This window comes from Salvelinus alpinus, chromosome 23 (assembly GCF_045679555.1).
Source record: "Salvelinus alpinus chromosome 23, SLU_Salpinus.1, whole genome shotgun sequence".
NCBI lineage: Eukaryota > Metazoa > Chordata > Actinopteri > Salmoniformes > Salmonidae > Salvelinus > Salvelinus alpinus.
Window position 1 is genome coordinate 32,289,690 of NC_092108.1, and position 22,415 is coordinate 32,312,104.

Below are 22,415 nucleotides of genomic sequence, written 5' to 3' on the forward strand. Positions count from 1 at the left end.
GCTTAAAGCTAGTGAGGGAGATAAGTGTTTCTAGTTTGAGATTTTTGTAGTTCGTTCCAGTCATTGGCAGCAGAGAACTGGCGACGGGTATGAAGCGAGGGCCAGCCAACGAGAGCGTACAGGTCGCAGTGGTGGGTAGTATATGGGGCCTTGGTGACAACTGATGGCACTGTGATAGACTGCATCCAATTTGTTGAGTAGAGTGTTGGAGGCTAATTTGTTAATGACGTCGACGATCGGTAGGATGGTCAGTTTTACGAGGGTATGTTTGGCAGCATGAGTGAAGGATGCTTTGTTGCGAAATAGGAAGCCAATTCTAGATTTTACTTTGGATTGGAGATGTTTGATGTGAGTCTGGAAGGAGAGTTTACAGTCTAACCAGACACCTAGGTATTTGGAGGTGTCCACATATTCTAAGTCAGAACCGTCCAGAGTAGTGATGCTGGATGCGCGGGCAGGTGCAGGCAGCGATCGGTTGAAGAGCATGCATTTAGTTTTACTTGTATTTATGAGCAGTTGGAGGCCACGGAAGGAGAGTTGTATGGCATTGAAGCTCGTCTGGAGGTTAGTTAACAGTGTCCAAAGAAGGGCCAGAAGTATACAGGTTGGTGTCATCTGCGTAGAGGTGGATCAGAGAATCACCAGCAGCAAGAGCGATATCATTGATGTATACAGAGAAGAGAGTCGGCCCAAGAATTGAAGCCTGTGGCACCCCCATAGAGACTGCCAGAGGCCAGAACAACAGGCCCTCTGATTTGACACAATGAACTTTATCAGAGAAGTAGTTGGTGGACCAGGTGAGGCAATCATTTGAGAAACCAAGGCTATTGAGTGTGCCGATGAGGATGTGGTGATTGACAGTCGAAAGCCTTGGCCAGGTCAATGAATAAGGTTGCACAGTATTGTTTCTTATCGATGGGGCTGAGGTGCACCCATGACCAGCTCTGAAAACAGATTGCATAGCGGAGAAGGTGCGGTGGGATTCGAAGTGGTCAGTAATCTGTTTGTTGACTTGGCTTTCGAAGACCTTAGAAAGGCAGGGTAGGATAGATATAGGTCTGTAGCAGTTTGGGTCAAGAGTGGGGGGGACCCCTTTGAAAAGGGGGATGACCGCAGCTGCTTTCCAATCTTTGGGAATCTCAGACGACACGAGAGGTTGAACAGGCTAGTAATAGGGGTTGCAACAATTTCGGCAGATCATTTTAGAAAGAAAGGGTCCAGATTGTTTAGCCCGGCTGATTTTGTAGGGGTCCAGATTTTGCAGCTCTTTCAGAACATCCGCTGACTGGATTTGGGAGAAGGAGAAATGGGGAAGGCTTGGGCGAGTTGCTGTTGTGGGTGCAGTGAAAGACTGCACCATACACAGGGCAATGTCCCCAATTACTGCCCTGGGGCATTGGTATATTTTATTTTAAATCAGAGGAGAGTGCCTCCTCCAACACCACTTCCAGCTGCATCTTTTCCTAGACCATGTTGCTTTGTGCATAATGGAAACGTTAACCAGTATATTGGTGTTGAGATCAATGCGCAGAGGCAGGAGTGGACTTTAAGAGATGAGAAAAAAGCCCTTATTTGTCTAAGAAAAGTGAGGAGCGGGGAAACCCCAACTTATGTATAATCAATAGCCTAACTGTCAAATTTGCCTGGCTTTCATAAGTCATCCATATATATCTACAGAAATAAGACAGATCCTGCTTCTGTTGCCTTTTAAGTGTTTTTTTTAATAGCCTACTCATTCTGTGAGCACCAAGCATCACGCAACTACAAGTGGGATAAGCAATTTCTCAAATTTGCCTGTTTTTAGTCTTTGCTATGCTGTATTAAAGCCTCTCTGGTATTATTTAGAATTTATTTAGTGTTTACACTAAACCCTCCTTTTTCTTGATACCCTCATTGTTTATAATAATAATAAACAAGTAATGTCATTATCATTAGTAGGCTTAGTATAGCAGCCTTGTATAACCACCATCAAGGTTATAGGCTATAGGCCTATGAGCGCGTCCTGTTTAGTCTTCATACCGTAACTTACTTAAGCCTATATCTTCATAGTTATGTAGGCTACTGTATCAATCATTCGTTCATGTCATCACACAGCATACGAGCATTTCAAATCATGAATGACAATGAAGCATTTTAGTCTTAAAATAAAATGACAAAGCGACACTTGAATAATTAGCGTAAACAATAAATAAACCGTTCCATTTCGGAAGTTGCATTCACAAATGCATGTGACTGCTTTATTTTTTGTTGTAATAAAGGCTTAAAAAAGTGTCTGGTAGGCTTCTAATTTATTTTGTTTACGTTGTTCCAAACTGACAAAAATAATATTGTAGTTTAACAGCACCGGTTTGGCACACACAATATGCACGCAGCGCTTGCTCCTTACCTCTTTCTTGCTCTCCAGTATTTTCCACAACTAGTCAAATTTATGCCACACATCAGACTTCGCCTTTACCTCCTAAGCAACCAGTAAACATTCCCCCGTTTTGAGTTTATTTGTTACGTCCTCTGCATCCATTTTGCTTTCCCATGTGTTCGGAGTTTGTTATAACCTATTTATTGATGTGATTATGATATGCTATAGGTCAGGCCCTATTGGTCACGTGCATGCGATGTGTCATGTAAAGAGTGCAAGGGTTGAGAGAATAGGGAATGTCATTCCTTAACAAATTAGGGATTTCGCTAACAGATGGCTTTAATTATGTTCCATCATTAGCAACACGGACAGCGCAATAAAAACTGATGTTCTGTGATGGTCACTGCAGCAGGGAGGAGAACGGGTGCTACACACAGTCACCCGTTGTAATTATTTTTTTAGACAGTGCTGTAATTCAGGCACAATCAAATCAATTGGATCGCATCGGAGTTTACCCCATCCGTCACCGGTTTCATTAAGTGCAATAAGTCATCCCCACACTTACCGTACATGCATACCCCAACCAGAAGCCATGGATTACAGGTAACATCCGCACTGAGCTAAAGGCTACAGCTGCCGCTTTCAAGGAGCGTGCTTCTAACCCGGACACGTATAAGAAATCCCGCTATGTCCCCTCAAACAGGCAAAGCGTCAATACAGGACTGCGATAGAATCCTACTACACCAGCTCTGGCACTCGTCAAATGTGGCAGGGCTTGTAAACTATTATGGGAAAAACCATGGGAGCCGCTAGCTTCCCAGTGATGCGGCTCTGCCAGACGAGCGAAATGCCTTCTCTGCACGCTTCGAGGCAAGCAACACTACACCATGCCTGAGCGCACCAGCTGTTACGGACGAGTGGGATCACGCTTTTTGTAGCTGACGTGAGTAAGACCTTTTTAAACAGGTTAACATTCAAAAGGCCGCAGGGCCAGAAGGATTACCAGGACACATACTTGGAGAATGCGCTGGCAAGTGACTTCATGGACATTTTAAACCTCTTCCTGACCCAGTCTGTAATACCTGTTTCAAGCTGATCACCATACTGCCTGTGCCCAAGCATGTTCAGGCAACCTGTCTAATTGACTAATTGTCCCGTAGCACTCACCTTCTGAACCATTCAGAATATTTTCTTTATATATTAACCTACCTAAAGTTTTCTGGCAAGGAACATAAGCATGTTCACCTTTTCTGGCTTTAATAGACTGCGGAGTGGGGTAACAATATTGCCTGCTCTGGGCCTACTGAAAACACGTTCACACGGAACACTTTTTGCACAGATGCAGTGGTATTTGACGTAATGTTGGCCAAGAGCGGAATGCGACCCTCATTCCCTCTCCACCATGCCAGTGGGTCATCTCCTGATTTATACATTAGTGGGTACGATGTGAGCTCTGCTTTGGCCGGCTGTTGCACACCGAGTGTGACTGTTTGCTTAGCTCTTCCAAGAAGACTGCACAGTGACGTCTTCTATGGTGAACATGCGCACTCGATCTCAGTTGAAATTGTCCAAAATCACCACTGAAAGGGTCTCGTATCACACTGTAGGCCTACAATGTTTGGTTCCAAATCACCATACAAAGTTATCGGTACCACATATGATGGGTTTATTTTTATTTCCGCACAAGAAAATACAATATGATTTCCATTGTGCTCTAGTGATTTAGACTCTTATCATATCGTTTACTGCATTGGTAACACTCCAGCCCCGGATGCAAAAAGGAAATGTCTCTGGTGTTAAGTTTAATTCAATAAGAGAAAAGCTGTGAAATGGAGAGTTGAAGAGGGCCAGAAAAGTCATGTTTGGTATAGATTTGGTGAAGTGGTAAAAGAAGATGATGGCAGTGCCGGTTATGTGTGATGGTTGGGGCGCTATACGAATTCGACTGTCACAAAACAGGGACTTCAAATAGACATATGTCAAGGGAACTCTTGCCTACTGTTCAGATGGTTAATTGGAAACTGAAGGTCTAACTCCTGCAGAATTAAGCATTTATTTCAGTAAAATTATAGAAAATTATATATTTTATATTATAAATCATACTGTATATAGGCACAATTTTGACTTGTGTAGAAATATGATTTCTTTCAGCATCTTGAGAGAATGCAAATGCAATTAGATACTGTCTTTATCAGCATCAAAAGCAGATGGTGTTTTGCAATCAGATGAAATATGCATCCAAGCCAAACTGAAATCTTATCAGAAACATGTCTCATTTTCACTGCTTTCTATTTCCTTACAAAAGGTCAAACTGATTTTGCACAGAATTTTAATGTTTTGCTTTTTGTCCCCGGTCCCTAAATGTCTTTGCTCCGCGAAGAAGCAGAGATGATGGAGTGAACTTTACAGATGTTAACTGCATTAATTCTATTGATTTGAGTTTCTAGTTAGCAAGGGTTTATTTAGTTTTTGAAATCTCGAGCAACATATGACCGACGAGAAGCTGCATGCATCTAATTATAGACAAGTTGACTAACAGCTTACCAAAATGTCGGAAATTATAAGCAGAAACGTACTGTATCTAAATTAGGAAAAAATTTAATTGTTTTGATGTCTGACTGTAGACTACAGCGTATTTTCTGCATTAGCAGGTTAGGCTCTAGTGCAGGCCTCAGATTTTTCCTTTATCACAAAGTTGGGCGATTTGCGTCCTTAAGACTGCTAAATAAACTCAGCAAAAGAAGCAGCCCTTTTCAGTACCCTGTCTTTCAAAGATAACTCGTAAAAATCCAAATAACTTCACAGATCTTCATTGTAAAGGGTTTAAACACTGTTTCCCATGCTTGTTCAGTGAACCATAAACAATTAATGTACATGCACCTGTGGAACGGTCATTAAGACACTAACAGCTTACAGTCGGTAGGCAATTAACATCACAGTTATGAAAGCTTAGGACACTAAAGAGTCCCCCCCAGAAATGTCCGGGAACTTGCAGGTGCCTTGGTGGAAGAATGGGGTAACATCTCACAGCCAGAACTGGAAAATCTGGGCAGTCCATGAGGAGGAGATGCACTGCAGTACTTAATGCAGCTGGTGGCCACACCAGATACTGACTGTTACTTTAGATTTTGACCCCCCCCCTTTGTTCAGGGACACATTATTCCATTTCTGTTAGTCACGTGTCTGTGGAACTTGTTCAGTTTGTCTCAGTTGTTGAATCTTATGTTCATACAAATATTTACACATGTTAAGTTTGCTGAAAATAAATGCAGTTGACAGTGAGAGGACGTTTCGTTTTTTGCTGAGTTTAGTTCGTCGGGGTAGCGATTTAGTTAACTATCTGCATTGACCCTTTTTGCCCTAACCTTTTTTTTTTTTATCACATGCGCTGCTACCGTTTACTGTCTGTCACTTTATTCCTATTTATGTGTACATACTGTCTACCTCAATTACTTCGTACCCCTGCACATATTCTTGTTACTGGTACCCCTTTTATATAGGCAAGTTAACGTTATTCATTGTGTATCTATTGTTACATGTTTTACTTTTCTATTTTATTTCTCTGCATTGTTGGGAAGGATGTGTAATTAAGCATTTCACTACTAGTCCACACCTGTTTATGAAGAACGTGATGAATAAAATTTGATTTAATCCATCAGAAGTGTATCAAATATAAGTGAGAGGAGTGTGCATAATGTCCTCCTTTCCCCTAGATTCTAAGCTTGGCGCAGCAGAGGTCTGGACTTCAAGGCAGGCTCTTCAGGACTTGTACCAGAAGATGCTGGTGACTGACCTGGAGTATGCTTTGGACAAGAAAGTGGAGCAAGATCTGTAAGGCCCAGTCTACATTAAATTGGTTATGTAATTAAACCTATTAGGCAGCCTTCTATCGCTATTCTTGCTAGGTCTAGGGATCTTAGCCTCACTTCGTAACAATAAGATGGTCCTAATTTTATAATGGGAAACAATGTTTTGCTGTCTTTCTGAAGGTCACAGAATTATGTTATGTATTCCTGTTTCATTGAGTCATTTGACCTTACATCAACATACTCTTTAGTCCAATAGTTGTCACTCTAGTTGTAGTTATCACATTCCAGGCTGTATCACATCCGCCCGTGATTGGGATTCCCATAGGGCATTGTCCGGGTTTGGCTGGGGTAGGCCATCATTGTAAATACGAATTTCTTCCTGACTTGCCTAATTAAATAAAAAGAATTGTTGAATGACCTTAACTTCTCTGGGATTTGTGGGACGGTAGCGTCCCACCTAACCTACAGCCAGTGAAATTGCAGGGTGCCAAATTCAAAACAACAGAAATCCCATAATTAAAATTCCTCAAACATACAAGTATTATACACCATTTTAAAGATAAACTTATCGTTAATCCAGCCAAAGTGTCTGATTTCAAAAAGGATTTACGGCGAAAGCACACCTTGCGATTATGTTAGCTCAGTACATAGCCACAGAAAAACACAGCCATTTTTCCAGCCAAAGACAGGAGTAACAAAAAGCAGAAATAGAGTTAAAATTAATCACTAACCTTTGATCTTCATCAGATGACACTCATAGGACTTCATGTTACACAATACATGTATGTTTTGTTTAATAATGTGCATATTTATATCCACATCTCGGTTTACATTTGCGCCATGTTCAGAAATGCCTCCAAAATATCCGGAGAAATTGCAGAGAGCCACGTCAAATAACAGAAATACTCATAAACTTTGATGAAAGAAAAATGTTTTACATAGAATTAAAGATACACTTGTTATTAATGCAACCGCTGTGTCAGATTAAATAATAAAAAAATCCTTTACGGAAAAAGCACACCATGCAATAATCTGAGACGGCGCTCAGATATAACAACATTTCTCCGCCATGTTGGAGTCAACAGAAATACGAAATTACATCATAAATATTCCCTTTGATGATCTTCATCAGAATGCACTCCCAGGAATCCTAGTTCCACAATAAATCGTTGTTTTGTTCGATAATGTCCATTATCTCCAAGTAGCTACTTTTGCTAGCACGTTTAGTACACATGTCCAAACGCTCGCGCAGATGCAGGCATACTCGGACGGAAACTTCAAAAAGTTATATTACTGGTCGAATAAACTGGTCAAACTAAGTAGAGAATCAATCTTCAGGATGTTATCATAAATATCAAATAACGTTCAAACCGGAGAATTCCTTTGTGTCTCTAGAAGTAATGGAAAGCAAGACGATATCATTTGGAATGCGCATTACCAGGAACTGGCATTCTGCCAGACCACTGACTGAAACCCCTCCCATCCGGCTCCACATCACAGTAGAGGCTTCATTCAACATTCTACAGACTGTTGACATCTAGTGGAAGGCGTAGGAAGTGCAAACAGATCCATATCTTACAGGGATTTGAATAGGCGATGAGTTGAACATCAACCAGCCTCAGAATTCTCACTTCCTGTTTGGATTTATTCTCAGGTTTTTGCCTACCATATGAGTTCTGTTATACTCACAGACATCATTCAAACAGTTTTAGAAACTTCAGAGTTTTCTATCCAATAGTAATAATAATATGCATATATTAGCATCTGGGACAGAGTAGGAGGCAGTTCACTCTGGGCATGCTATTCATCCAAAAGTGAAAATGCTATCACAGAGAAGGTAACTGGATTTTACATTTGTAAGATTGGAAGACAACTGTAAAGAAAGTAGATTAGTAATAACCAGAAGTGTGGACTCAAGTCACTTGACTTGGACTCGAGTCTCGCTGTGCAGAAGAATTATCAGTCCCCGCAGAGGAGCTCGACAGTTAACACTGTCAGCGTTTCCATTTATTGTTGGAGTTGTGATCGGATCAATGCAATATTAGCCGCTTTCAATGCAACATAAAGAAACAAAACAAACTAAGAAATACTTAGTATGCAAAACGTAACTATGCAAGATATTTTTGTTGTAGACAGAACACATCGGAGAAGGATTCTATTGATTTGACAGGCATGACTCGGGGCCTGTACTCTACACAGACCGGTGCGCCATAACCAATCAGAGCTGCAGTATGCCAAGTGTCACGTCTGGAGGAAATCTGGCACCATCCCTATGGTGAAGCATGGTGGTGGCAGCATCAGGGTTGAGGGAAAGATGAATGGAGCATAGTACAGAGATCCTTGATGAAAACCTGCTCAGGACCTCAGACTGGGGGCGACGGTTCAACTTCCAACAAGACTACGACCCTAAGCACACAGCCAAGACAATGCAGGAGTGACTTCGGGACAAGTCTCTGAATGTCCTTTGCGAAATGCACTGTACATACCTTTTTTATACCTTTGTTTTTATCAGGTTTCTAGCATAGGCCTACGGTATTGCACAAATTATTGTTTATAAAAACATACCGTTTTTGGTTCTGAAGATTGTAAGTCTGTTTGGTTAACAATCACCATTCATCAGCGTGAGCGCAAATCCATATTAGTCTCCAGAAAGTTATTTGTTTTTGAAAAGCAAAAAAAAAAATGAGTAGGATTATGTTTTATATTATCCATATAAACATTATGTAAAAGATAAGAAATCTACTACGGACACTTATTTGCCAGAACAGTGACGCTAAGCTACCAGCCAATTTCATTGATCATTTTCATATAGACTGGTGGCTACTGGCTATGTCTGAAGATAGTTGTAACATTGCACTGCCTTCAATATTATGTGATGAATGTTAATTTCTGGAGAAATTAAGATATTGTTGATGATGATAGGGGCTACCTGGGGGAGGTGTCAAAAGTTTTGAGGATCACTGAGCTAACGACTGGATTGCTGTACAGCTATAGCATTGTTTCCACGGTATTATGAGATTGTAGGGAGAGAAGATTGCCACAAATATGCAGCTCCAAAAATGGTTTGCTAATCAAGAATGTGAACTGTGTACTTTGCAGGCTCTCCAGCAATGGGTCATGGAGCAGCAATTACTACTAGCATAGGCGTACTGGTCTTTTCTTTTGAAATTGCTTATTTACTTAACCATTTGGAATTTGTTTTAAAATGAATTATTACGTAATCAAAATATTTTGTAGACAATGAAAAGGGCTGTCTGGTAGCCTCAGTAGACAAAGATTTAAAAATATATATATATTGACAGGACTTCAAAAAACGTGTGACTTGACTTGCTCTTAGAATACGCGACATGGACTTGACTCGTTCTACTTGAGACATGGACCTTGTCACTTAAGACTTGCTTGTGACTCGAAGAGTAGTGACTTGGTCCCACCTCTAGTAATAACTGTGGAGTGAGTCAATTTGCTCTCAAGCACAATACAACTATTTTACTGTTGGAATTAGATGTATTATCATTAGATGTTTGATTAAACTCTGAAACAAGAAAGTATACTTTGATTTTCTCACCTCACTTTTCAGCTGGAACCATGCTTTTAAGAATCAAATAACAACACTACAGAGTCAAGCCAAAAACAGAGCCAACCCCAATAGAAGTGAGGTGCAGGCCAATCTGTCCTTGTTTCTCGAGGCAGCTAGTGGATTTTACACACAAGTAAGTTGCAACTAGAATGTAGGTTAACGTTTTTGAAAAATCTTAGGTTTTGGCCAAACCTTATTTGCCAGCTCTGCAGATATACAGTTGAAGTCGGAAGTGTACATACACTTAGGTTGGAGTCATTTAAAACTCGTTTTTTAACCACACCACAAATTTCTTGTTAACCGACTTGCCAAAGCTTTAGTTTGTTAGGACATCTACTTTGTGCATGACACAAGTCATTTTTTTCCAACAATTGTTTAGAGATTATTTCACAACTCACTGTATCACAATTCCAGTGGGTCAGAAGTTTACATATACTAAGTTGACTGTGTCTTTAAACATCTTGGAAAATTCCAGGAAATGATGTCATGGCTTTAGAAGCTTCTGATAGGCTAATTGACATCATTTGAGTCAATTGGATGTATTTCAAGGCCTACCTTCAAACTCAGTGCCTCTTTGCTTGACATCATTGCAAAATCAAAAGAAATCATCCAAGACCTCAGAAGATAAATTGTTGACCTCCAAGTCTGGTTCATCCTTGGGAGCAATTTCCAAATGCCTGAAGGTACCACGTTCATCTGTACAAACAATAGTATGCAAGTATGAATTTCATGGGACCACACAGCAGTCATACCGCTCACAAAGAAGACTTTGGTGCGAAAAGTGCAAATCAATCCCAGAACAACAGCAAAGGACCTTGTGAAGATGTTGGCGGAAACGGGTACAAAAGTGTCTATATCCACAGTACAACGAGTCCTATATCGACATAACCTGAAAGGCCTCTCAGCAAGGAAGAAGCCACTGCTCCAAAACCGCCATTAAAAAGCCAGACTACGGTTTGCAACTGCACATGGAGACATGTCCTCTAGTCTGATGAAACAAAAATAGAACTGTTTGGCCATAATGACCATTGTTTTGTTTGGAGGAAAAAGGTGGAGGCTTGCAAGCCGAAGGACCACAAATGGGTCTTCCAAATGGACAATGACCCGAAGCATACTTCCAAAGTTGTGGCAAAATGGCTTAAGGACAACAAAGTCAAGGTATTGGAGTGGCCATCACAAAACCCTGACCTCAATCCCATAGAAAATTTGTGGGCAGAACTGAAAAGACGTGTGTGAGCAAGGAGGCCTACAAACCTGACTCAGTTACACCAGCTCTGTCAGGAGGATTGGGCCAAAATTTACCCAACTTATTGTGGGAAGCTTGTGGAAGGCTACCCGAAATGTTTGACCCAAGTTAAACAATTTAAAGGAAATGCTACCAAATACTAATTGAGTATATGTAAACTTCTGACCCACTGGGAATGTGATCACTGAAATAAAAGCTGAAATAAATAATTCTCTCTACTATTATTCTGACATTTCTCTCATTAAAATAAAGTGGTGATCCTAACTGACCTAAGACGGGGAATTTTTACGAGGATAAAATTTTAGGAATTGTGAAACTGAGTTTAAATGTATTTGGCTAAGGTGTATGTATACTTCCGACTTCAACTGTATGTCTAGAATTTATTAAGTAAGCTGTTCATCATATTGACAAGTATGTTAATCAGAATACAAATGATACTGGACATTTTTTTATGTCGAAATGACAGAAGCAAAAGTCTTCAACTCTTAGTAACTTGACCCTTTCCTCTAACAGTTACTACAGGAGCTGTGTACCGTGTTCAACGTGGATTTGCCGTGTCGTGTGAAATCATCTCAGCTTGGAATTATCAGCAATAAACAGACCAACCCCAGCACCATTGTAAAACCCCAACCTAGCTCTTGCTCTTATATCTGCCAGCATTGTCTTGTCCACCTTGGCGACGTTGGTGAGTTCACACTATCACTACAAAATAATTTCACTGGGCAGATCATTTTGAGGTCAATATTTTATCAGGCTCCCAATCAGTGCTTAGTGCAGTTTTGCTTATCTCCTTTCCCCCCCTTCAAGCACGATATCGCAACCAAACCAGCCAGGCAGAGTCCTATTACAGACATGCAGCTCAACTTGTCCCCTCAAATGGTAAGTACTTACAAAAGTTTTAACGTACAGTATTTGTTTACTGTTACACAGAGCATCAATGTACTTCTTTGCAACTTCCAAAATTTCACCTGATAAGAATCATTTCAGCATATGAAATCTTTTGTTAACCTGTTAATTTCACTGATGTCCCAATGTCTTTCTCCTCCAACAGGTCAGCCTTACAATCAGCTGGCCATCCTGGCCTCCTCTAAAGGGGACCACCTCACAACGATATTCTACTACTGCAGGAGCATCGCCGTCAAGTTCCCTTTCCCTGCAGCCTCCACCAACCTGCAGAAAGCTCTCACTAAAGCTATTGAAAGGTATCGTTGAGTGTTTTTATTGTAGCCTCATGTCAACCACTCTTTTCAAAAGGTGTTATGCTTAGCTGTATCTATTTTCCAACCTTAATCAACCATCATTTGGGAAGGCACTAATGAGAAGTTTGATGTCCTTAACAGGTGTTTATATCAGCCAGCTGGTTTACAGTAGGGATGGGCATTTGGACATTTTTGACTGAGTATTCACAGAATGTGTTTCTGAGCACTCAAAAGAAAATAAGTCTATTTTTAGAATACAAGGCCTGCACTGGAAAATATTTGGCGCAGTTATCTATATTCCAACACTGTGCAACAATGCCTCATTTATCGTAGCATTACAGAAAATAAATCCTAATAGCTAAATTGCCATATATTTTTAATAAACTATTGCCATTTAAAGAAACTCCACCCACAATTAATATTTGATTTTTTTGTTTTATTAGTCCATTGTTGATATAGTCCCAAAATGTTTTGCATGTCAAAATCACGTTTTAAAGATATGTAACTTTCCAAATGCAGGAAGTCACATATCTTGAAGATGTGATTAAGGACATGCAAAACATATCCTTAAGATTAATTCATTGAAACCAACTGGTTATATTATATCATGGAACACAGTCTTCAAAAAGGCATTAACCTCCACAGTGGTGCTTGCTTGTAGAAGCTGATGGCTGTGGAATGGCATAACCTTGTGTTAATTTAGCAGACAAGACGCTCTTTTTTCCCCCGAGCCCTCATCAGTCAAGACACACCTGTGTTACAGTAAAAATACATGATGTAATATAACAGAATAAAATATAACAGAATATTTTTCCAAGTGAAAAGTTGCCAGTGCGTAGTGATGCTCATCTCGTGTCTGGAACAGTTCTTAAAAGTCATCATTTGAAATGGAGTTGATATACTATTTTTATATATTTTTTTCCCCCAGGTTACAAACCAAAATTTGTATTTTTGATATAGATTTAGTTTATTCTGCCTGTTCTTTTGGAATTTTCTAAATGGATAAAAAATTCCATGTTGAACACTGCATAGTGATAAATTTAAGACCATGACATCAATTTGTTGAGTAGGCCTAGCCTTAATGCTTCAAAATACGCTCTTTATCAAACTGTTTTTGCATATTTTCAGTGTGGAACCTGTATGTTTAGGGGGGGTTATAGAATTGGTTAGCCTAGGCTAAATGGCACTGCCAGTTAGCAAAGTAGCCTAAGCAGAAAAAAGACAGAACAATTATTCCAAAACTAAATCTTGTTGTTGGAACATATTTCCTTACTTTAATCAACAAGTCCATTTTAGAATTTCTGATAAACTGTCATTTGGCAAGAGATCTAGCTTGTGTGTGATGTTTTCTTAGGCATTTATTTCTGTAGGACTAACGGGAACTTGTGCATGGACTTCGCACGCGTGTGTAGAGGGAGCGGTCGGAACGCAATTCAGTGAGCGAGATGGAGGGGGAAGGGAATTTAGCGAGAATGGTGTGATGCTTTGTTATTGTTGTGCCACGCAAATGCACATGCGCAAATTAACGTGGTCTTCAAGACATTCGGGCAGCCACAGCACATTCCACCAAATAGTTTTGCAGTATATATATTTTTTTCTCTGGTTAAAGACCGAGTTTTGACGTCCGTTCGAATACTCGATTACTCAAGTCCATCCCTAGTTTACAGTGTGGACTTGAGAGAGGAGTTGAACTTGTTGTATACATGCTTAATCCCAGTCTGTTATCTTCAGCCACGATGAGGTCAAAACAAAGTGGAGTATGTCAGATTTCATCAAGGCCTTCATCAAGTTCCACGGTCACGTTTACCTGAGCAAGAGTTTGGAGAAGCTCAACAACCTGAGGGAGAAGCTGGAAGAGCAGTTTCAGGTAAAGATTTCAACTTAAAAGTGAAGTTTAAATCCTTTGACGGAAAACTAAGGCTGGAGCGATCTTGGATATGTACTTCTCTATGAAAGTCTTTGCATTACTGCACTAAACAAGCTATGGGCTGGTTTCCCAGACACTGATTAAGCCTGTACTGGACTGAAAAGCTTTCTCAATGGAGAATCTCCACTGAAATAGCTTTTTAGTCCAGGACTTGGCTTAATCTGTGTCTGAAGCTACCCCAATTCCATATATTAAAATAGCTTAAACACTGTTTATTTAATTTTTTTGCAGACGCTGATTCGACAGAAAGCCTTCAGCTCCCAGCAGCTGGTCCACATCACGATTATCAACTTGTTTGAGCTGCACCATCTGAGGGACTTCGGCAACGAAGCAGATGACCAGAGCTTCACCTCCGACGAGCAAATCGGCTGGTTCCAACTTCTCGGCCTTTTCAGTATGTCCCCAACTCCAATTGTTTCTCAATATGCATGAGACGATTCACCTTGTGGTTGACATGCCTGTTCGTGGGTATGCAGTTTTTAGTTTGTTACTTTCTATATTTAAAAATCTGGAAGTACTGACAATGGATTTGATAACATGCATCTTAGATGTAATTGTATTAACTTCAAGGCCCAGCTAGCAGATTGTCTCAAACGCTTTTCTCAACCTCATAGTCTATCGGATGTCACCACTCTTTGTCGAATTAGAATGACAGAATTGGATTTACTTGTGGTGGTATTTTATTGCCCTCTTTCTTTCAGTGTCATTTCTGGGTATCATGTGTAGCCAAGCATTACTGAATAAGAACCGAGGAGAGGAGATCATGGGAGAATGTCCACTGCCGGCCATCAAGGTGTCTCTGGACTGGTTCAAACTGCGATCCGCTGTTTTTCAGGACAGTGCTGTGAACAAACGACAGTAGTATGTTTTTCACTTTCGATGTCAACATTTGCCCTCCAGGTGTCATATTTTAGTTTGATACATTCTGCTTCTCTGGTGTTGTAGTGTATTTTATTGTTTACTCATTTTTGGACCTTTTCTTATAGATCTAAGCAATAGCAGGAATACTTTTGAATGTGTTTTTGTATTGTCTGCGTTTTTAGTTAAAAGATTTTGCTCTTATTTCACCTCAGTGTTTGGCCTTGGCTGGTGTCCATTCTGAACAGTTTCCAACCGAAGGAAGATGATGTTTCCTGTGCATCAAGTAATGCCCATTTGAAATCTCTGCTTTGATACTCTGCTCATTCTTGGTTAGAGCTCTAATTTTGTGTAACAGCTCTAATTTTGTTGATTGTCTCTAATGTCCCTTATCTGTTTTCCAGTGACTCCACTTCCAGAGGAGTTTGAACTGCAGGGGTTTCTGGCTCTCCGGCCAGCTCTACGGTACACGCATTACTTACCCTTTTGTCTCAGCCTGTCTTCCATATAGACTGTGGTTGTGTGCATAGCATGTTCCATGTTCTCTTGTATTAACCCTGGTCTGTTTTGGTATACCCCTTTCCCAGGATCCTTGACTTCAGTAAAGGCCACCAGGGTGTTGCTGTGGACAAGGAGGGTCTGCCATTCCGTGCCCGTCACCAGAGGCTCATCAGTCTGGGGAAATGGGTGGCAGAAAACCAACCAGGGTGAGTCTTCAACTATCTACCCACTACTGTTTTAAAGACTTATTACCAACTACCACATCCGTACCGCCAATATAAAAGTTTCCATCTTTGAAAAATGGCCTGCTTTTCAAAAATGCAACAGTCTCTCTTTACCTTAGCACTACTGACTTATTAGGCATTTTCACACTGCGCCTTAGCCCTGGGCTAAGGAAGATTTTAGCTCCAAGGCCAAGCGAGTGTTCACTCTTGCTCATTCTAAAATGAGCTAGCACTAACCTTAGCCCAGGGCTAGCTGGCCCTGCTCTGGAGCAGGGTGAGCACCGACTTTTTGGGGCTAGCCCCAGAAACCTGGTGCCAAAATAGCCAGTGTGAAACAGGGTCAAGAACAACACACAGAATTTTCACAAAAGCTGCACTTTCACATAATTTGCATATGCCTGTGATGCCTTCTGCACAGTATTTTAATAAGTAAATGTATACTATTTCATCTTCATGTGGACAAACACCTGTCAATTTAAAAAAAAACATTGGTTACTATGGCTAACAAAAATGGTTGCTATGCAGGCTGGCTAACTGCAGGCTGGCTAACTGCAAACAAAAAAATAAGAATTTGATTCTTCGACGTCCAACCCATCAACTTCCGGTGTCGACTCCCATTTCTGGGTGTCAAGCGTCGATTCTGTCGATTCTGCTCCTTGTAATTCTTAATTTATTCACATTTAATTGACTTTTATGTAGCCGTGAATATATTTCAACATCATGTCTAGACTATATAATATGCTACACTAGTAACTTGTGCTTGGCTGCCAAAGGTGTCCCCATAATATTTAAATTGATGAAATGTCATCCTAATAATTATTTTAGGGATCCATGGTAGACGTCCTTCCTGCTGAATCATATTTGCACTTGACTGTTTATGAATGAGAAAATAAACTTTGCGATCTATTGCCTAGGACAGGGATCTACAACCGACTACGGCAAATCGTTTCCTTCGTTGCAAAAATACTAAATCTTAGGAGACGAGCAGTCGATTCCTAGCAGAATCTACGCTTGACACCCAGAAATGGGAGTCGACACCGGAAGTTGATGGGTTGGACGTCGAAGAATCAAATTCTTATTTTGTTGTTTTTGTCAACTCCCCACCACTACACTTAGCTAGCTGACTGAAGGCAGTCAAACTACAGCTGGAAGGGCAGCAAAGAAAACACTCAATTTTTAATCTGTTATCATAACTTTTCTATTGACATTTAATTGGATTTAGTTATCCATGATGATAATATTGTTGCATGATTTGATTTGGATTAGAAAAGTTGATGTCTCATCCGTGCACAGCATTCGCTGTACGTGGACGATATAGTCTGCCTGTCCGACCTCGGGAAATAATCTATCATAAAATGTTAGGTTAGAAGCTAAATAATGAGGAAGTAATGTGTTTAATAAATACCTTATTAACATTGGTCACGTGTTTGTCCATAAGCCCATGGCTTTGGAATACAAATGTGACTCCTCATCCCGTGGCTGAAGCTTAGCCCAGGGTTAATAATAGTGGTGCACGACTCCATGATTTTTTTGAGTCGATTCTGACTCCTGTGGTTGGAGTCGACGGAGTGATATCTTGCTCGACTCCCAAAACGGATGCGCACTCACCACCTCATTATTGCCGGGAGGTAGCCTAGTGGTTAGAGCGTTGGACTAGTAACCGGAAGGTTGCAAGATCGAATCCCTGAGCTGACAAGGTAAAAAATCTGTTGTTATGCCGCTGAACAAGGCAGTTAACTTTTAGTTGGTACTTATCCCGGATCCGGGAGCACCCCCCACAATAAAAAAGCTGACTAGCATAGCCTAGCATAGCGTCACAAGTAAATACAAGCATCTAAATATCATTAAATCACAAGTCCAAGACACCAGATGAAAGATACTGATCTTGTGAATCCAGCCATCATTTCTGATTTTTAAAATGTTTTACAGGTAAGACACAATATGTAAATCTATTAGCTAACCACGATAGCAAAAGACGACACTTTTTTTCTCCACCATTTTTTTCCTGCATCAGTAGCTATCACTAATTCGACTAAATAAAGATATATATATAGCCACTAACCAAGAAACAACTTCATAAGATGACAGTCTGATAACATATTCATGGTATAGGATATTTTTTTTTAGAAAAATGTGCATATTTCAGGTATAAATCACATTTCTACATTGCAGCTGCAATCTGAAATAGCGTTGGAAGCAGCCGGAATAATTACAGAGACCGACGTCAATTACCAAAATACTCATCCTAAAACATTTCTGAAAAATACACAGCATACAGCAATCGAAAGACACAGATCTTGTGAATCCAGACAATGTTTCAGATTTTCTAAGTGTTTTACAGCGAAAACACAATATATCGTTATATTAGCATACCACATGAGCTAACATCACCCCAGCATTGAATCAATGCAAAAGGGGTGATAACGTTATCGCCACCAAAATATATTAATTTTTTCACTAACCTTCTCAGAATTCTTCAGATGACAGTCCTGTAACATCATATTACACAATGCATATAGAGTTTGTTCGAAAATGTGCATATTTAGCATCAAAAATCTTGGTTATGTAATGTAATCTGTCAAAACATGGCATGCATTCGGGCCGGCGCCATCTTGGAAAGGCACCTATGATTACGATTATTTATCGATTAGATTGACTAAAAAAATACAGGTTGGACAGCTAATGAAAGATGCATTGGTTATTAATGCAACCGCTGATTTAGATTTTTAAAATTAACGTTACAAGACATACATTGTGAGTTACAGCCAGACTAGTGCCGCAAAAAATGGCCGACAACTGCGTTTAAATTTTTCCACATAAATACGGAATAAAATCATAAATAACTCTTACTTTTGGACGAGCTTCCATCAGTATCTTGGGCAATGTGTCCTTTGTCCAAAAGTATCGTTGCTTTGTTGTAAAACGACTTCCTCAACTTCAGAACTAGCAGCTAACGATAGCTACTCGGCACACACATGCCCAAATCGTCAAACGCAATACTAAGGAAATTCAGAAAAATAGCAATATACTCGCATGAACTGATATAAATCGGTTTCAAATAACTTCGTTATGATGTTTCTAACACCTATATCGAACTAAATCACAGACGGATAGATCTTTGATCAATAACGAGAGCTTTTGAGCATGCGATTCTGATGTCCTCCCTTGCGTCCTGGCGAGCGTCAAAAGGAAGGGTCATCTCACTCCACTCCCTTTTATAAACTCTGACAAACACGTAGAGACACCATTCCACTTCTCATTGGTTACTGACATCCAGGGGAAGGCGGGTGCAGTTCATGTCAAGCCATAGGGCACACACAGAGTTTTCAACTGATCCGAGATCAGAGACTATTTTTCAGAGCTTCGCATGTCCTGTCATGAGTTTCGCTGTAGAAAGAGTTCTGGTTCACCCACAGACATAATTCAAACGGTTTTAGAAACTAGAGATTGTTTTCTATCCAATAGTAATAATAATATGCATATTGTACGAGCAAGAATTGAGTATGAGGCAGTTTAATTTGGAGACGATAAATGCTAACGTTGAAACAGCACCCCCTATATTGAGAAAAGGTTTTAACCCACTGTTCCTAGGCCGTCATTGAAAATAAGAATTTGTTCTTTACTGACCTGCCTAGTTAAATAAAAAAGTAAATAAAATTGCGTTCTAGAGGACTGACATGAGCATGATTTTGCTCAGCAACTTAGCCTATAAAAGGCCAACTTTGTTTGAATATAGGTGATGTGTAGGAATTAATTTACTTTAATATACTTTTGGTTAATTTACAATGCTTTGCTAGGCAAGACATTGCGAGATGCAGATAGACGAAACCGTGCGTATATCTTGGTTGTCTGCCTGCCCCGATCCTCTCTCCCTCTCTGGCTCGCCTGCTCTTTCTCCTTGCTACGCAAAACGCTAGTGTGTGTTCAGTCTGTTGCGTGTAGAATAGCTCAGCCTACTTTAGATAACTTTCACGAGACATTGCCTAAATCTTGATTATCGATGCACAGTTCTGTCTGCATGGTGGCCTGGCTGTGCCCCTCCCCTTTCTCTCTCTCTCGCTAGCTCTTTCTTTGCTGTGAAATATGCGAGAGTTGGTTCTCGAAGTAGACTGACAACTAGTTTCCTCCATTGAGAAAAAAAATAAAAATACAGAATCTTAAGAGTCAATTCCTAGTGGATTGACGATTGACAACCAGAAATGGGAGTCGACGGGCAAGGAATTGATTATTTTGTAGTCGACTCCCCACCTCTAGTTAACAAATGCTTGTGTAAACACAGGATAAGCTAGCCCAGGGACAGTCTTAGCCTGGGGCTAAGATAGCCCAAAACTAAGAACAATGCAGTGTGAAAAGACCCTTTATGAACTAAACTACCACATGCACCAATATATCAGTAGTTTCCATCTTACTCGAATAGCCTACAAGATGCAACAGTATGTGACAATGCCTGTGGCTGTGTATTCCAGGCTGATTCAGTACAAATTCAGCGACAGTCTGCTGTTGTTCATCACTGACATTGAGGAGTTGGCCATCGAGGATCCCCAGGAGAAGGATGCCCCTGTGCTCCAGGAGTCCTCCAATGGAGAGCAGACTCCCAACGAGGGCAACATGGGTCTGAAGTCAGTCCTATCCATGGGCAAGACCCAGAACAGTGTGTTGGAGATCGGCGAGAGACCCGTGGTGACTTTCAAGGAGAACATCAAGCCCCAGGAGCAGAGCAGGGAGCCCAGCAGCAACCAGCACCATAAGGATGCAGGGAAGGATCGGAGGGACTTCGGCAAAGGTAACGGAGCGCTGGGAAAAGGAGAGCAGAAGCGGGATGGCAAGAGGAAGAGTGAGGTGAAGAAGAACAGCCATGAGAAGGCTGCAGATGCAGGGAAACAGGTAAAATGAATGCATTGTTTTTCTTTCTAAAGGTGGAATATATCCTATGATTGTATGTATGCGTCCCTATTGACACACTATTCCCTATATAGTGCGTTACTTTTGACCAGAGCCCTATGGGATCTATTTAGGACGCAGACATGTTTACTGGGGTTTTTACTACCTACTGACCCAGAGTTTGTCTTGGTGCAGGTGAAAGCCCAGCCGGAGATGAGGACACCAGTGTCTGAGGCCAGGAAGACTCCAGTCACTCAGACCCAGACTACCTGCTCCTCCCAGTTCATCCCCATCCACCACCCGGGAGCCTTCCCTCCCCTGCCCAGCCGACCAGGTACCAGCACCACCTCTCACAGTGATCACATACCTAGGTTGGACAGTTTTACACTTAAAAGATTTTTAGATCTAAGAGTAGCGAATAACCCTCTCTATTTTATGTGTAAACTGTTTGCAGTTCAATTGTATTCTGCCATGTAAATTCATTAAGCTGACTTGATGTTGAACTTTCCAGGTTTCCCTTCTCCGGCTTATGTGATCCCTCCTCCCGTGGCGTTCTCCATGAACCCCGGCTTCACCTTCTCTACAGGCATGTCTGTCTCCGGGCCATTCCTACAGCCGGCCTCCCACCCTCAGCAGCCTGGCTCCCAGCAGGTACAGGGAGAGATTCTGCTCAACTCTAAGGGCAAGATTCCCAGACACAGATTAATCCTGGACTCAAAAGCATTTTCATTGGAGAATCTGTAGGCTGAATTTGCCTGGGAAACCGGTCCTATATCCTCTTGTGTAAGCAAATGAAAGTGCTTGGAACCAAAAAACAATCACACAAAGAAATGAATGACCTTTTTTTGGGGGGGGGGGGACCCAGCAGGTGCAGGTCCAGGCCGGCAAGCCGTCGCACATTCCATACAGCCAGCAGAGGCCAGCAGGGCCGGGTGCCATGAACCAGGGGCCCCCCCAGGGCCAACAGGGTCCTCCCCAGCAGCAGCCCTCCCAGGCCCAGCAGTCCATGCAGCAGTCGGTGCAGCTTCAGGCTCTGGCCAAACAGCAGCAGCAGTCGCCCACTAAGCCTGTGCAGCCAGTACAGCTGGGCAAAAGCCCACCTCACCATCCAGGGATGCATCAGGTAAATTATAGATCACAATAGTTCTGGACTGGAAAGATACAGCGTCATTCAGGAAAATTTTATATTTACAGGAGTGCTTTTTTTCTAGTGTAAAGTGTGTTGTGTTTTATAAATGCACTTCAAAGAAATGCACGAGCTTGTCTATTATAGAGGTGTCCTGTTTTCCTCCTAACCAACAGTACATGCAGGTTGACCAGGCTGGCCAGATGTGGGGCCAGCACCAGGGGCAGCCCACCATGCAGAAGATGCAGGTGCCCGTCAAGCAGCCCTACTATGGCATGCCCCCACAGGACTCCCTGAAGCTCTTCGAGCAACACCCCGTGCAAACGGCTGGGCAGATGCCCATACAGCTACAGCAGCAGAACAGCATGGACAAGAAGATGAAGTACCCGGATGTGAAAATGCAGGATTTTTACTGGGAGCTTCCCTACCGCATGGGGGATAACAGACAGATGGTGGGGGAGAGAATGGGCAAGCGGCCGCCCCCAGGGGTCTTCCACCCAGACCAGGACAACGCACCCAGAGGACCTCCCTTTGAGGTGAGTGTTGTTGAACTCCTCAACCATAGATATAGGACACAAGATAGATTATATACTAGGCTGATATTGTCTGTCCTCAACCGCCTAGCAATGTGAATTAAGGAATGGGGAGGTGGGGCTCTTTTTTCCCCCATCTTCTTTAGCGGTTTTGGATATGGATGGTATTTAATTGTCA

At 41.4% G+C, this 22,415-nt stretch overlaps 1 protein-coding gene across 3 annotated transcripts in view; it reads left to right on the forward strand.

The window, feature by feature from the left end:
* The window catches only part of LOC139550807 (nonsense-mediated mRNA decay factor SMG7-like), a 30,855-nt gene that overhangs the window by 2,691 nt on the left and 5,749 nt on the right, over positions 1-22,415 (forward strand). For 2 of the 3 annotated variants that reach the window (XM_071361980.1, XM_071361978.1), the window contains 16 exons: positions 6,070-6,187; positions 9,743-9,875; positions 11,502-11,673; positions 11,796-11,867; positions 12,040-12,190; positions 13,919-14,054; positions 14,346-14,508; positions 14,816-14,975; positions 15,188-15,258; positions 15,377-15,437; positions 15,560-15,679; positions 20,164-20,581; positions 20,774-20,912; positions 21,090-21,229; positions 21,444-21,701; positions 21,881-22,240. In XM_071361980.1, the coding sequence (XP_071218081.1) occupies positions 6,070-6,187; positions 9,743-9,875; positions 11,502-11,673; positions 11,796-11,867; positions 12,040-12,190; positions 13,919-14,054; positions 14,346-14,508; positions 14,816-14,975; positions 15,188-15,258; positions 15,377-15,437; positions 15,560-15,679; positions 20,164-20,581; positions 20,774-20,912; positions 21,090-21,229; positions 21,444-21,701; positions 21,881-22,240 (2,672 nt within the window). The remainder of the gene's footprint in view (positions 1-6,069; positions 6,188-9,742; positions 9,876-11,501; positions 11,674-11,795; positions 11,868-12,039; positions 12,191-13,918; positions 14,055-14,345; positions 14,509-14,815; positions 14,976-15,187; positions 15,259-15,376; positions 15,438-15,559; positions 15,680-20,163; positions 20,582-20,773; positions 20,913-21,089; positions 21,230-21,443; positions 21,702-21,880; positions 22,241-22,415) is intronic. The other variant, XM_071361979.1, reaches the window with a different exon arrangement.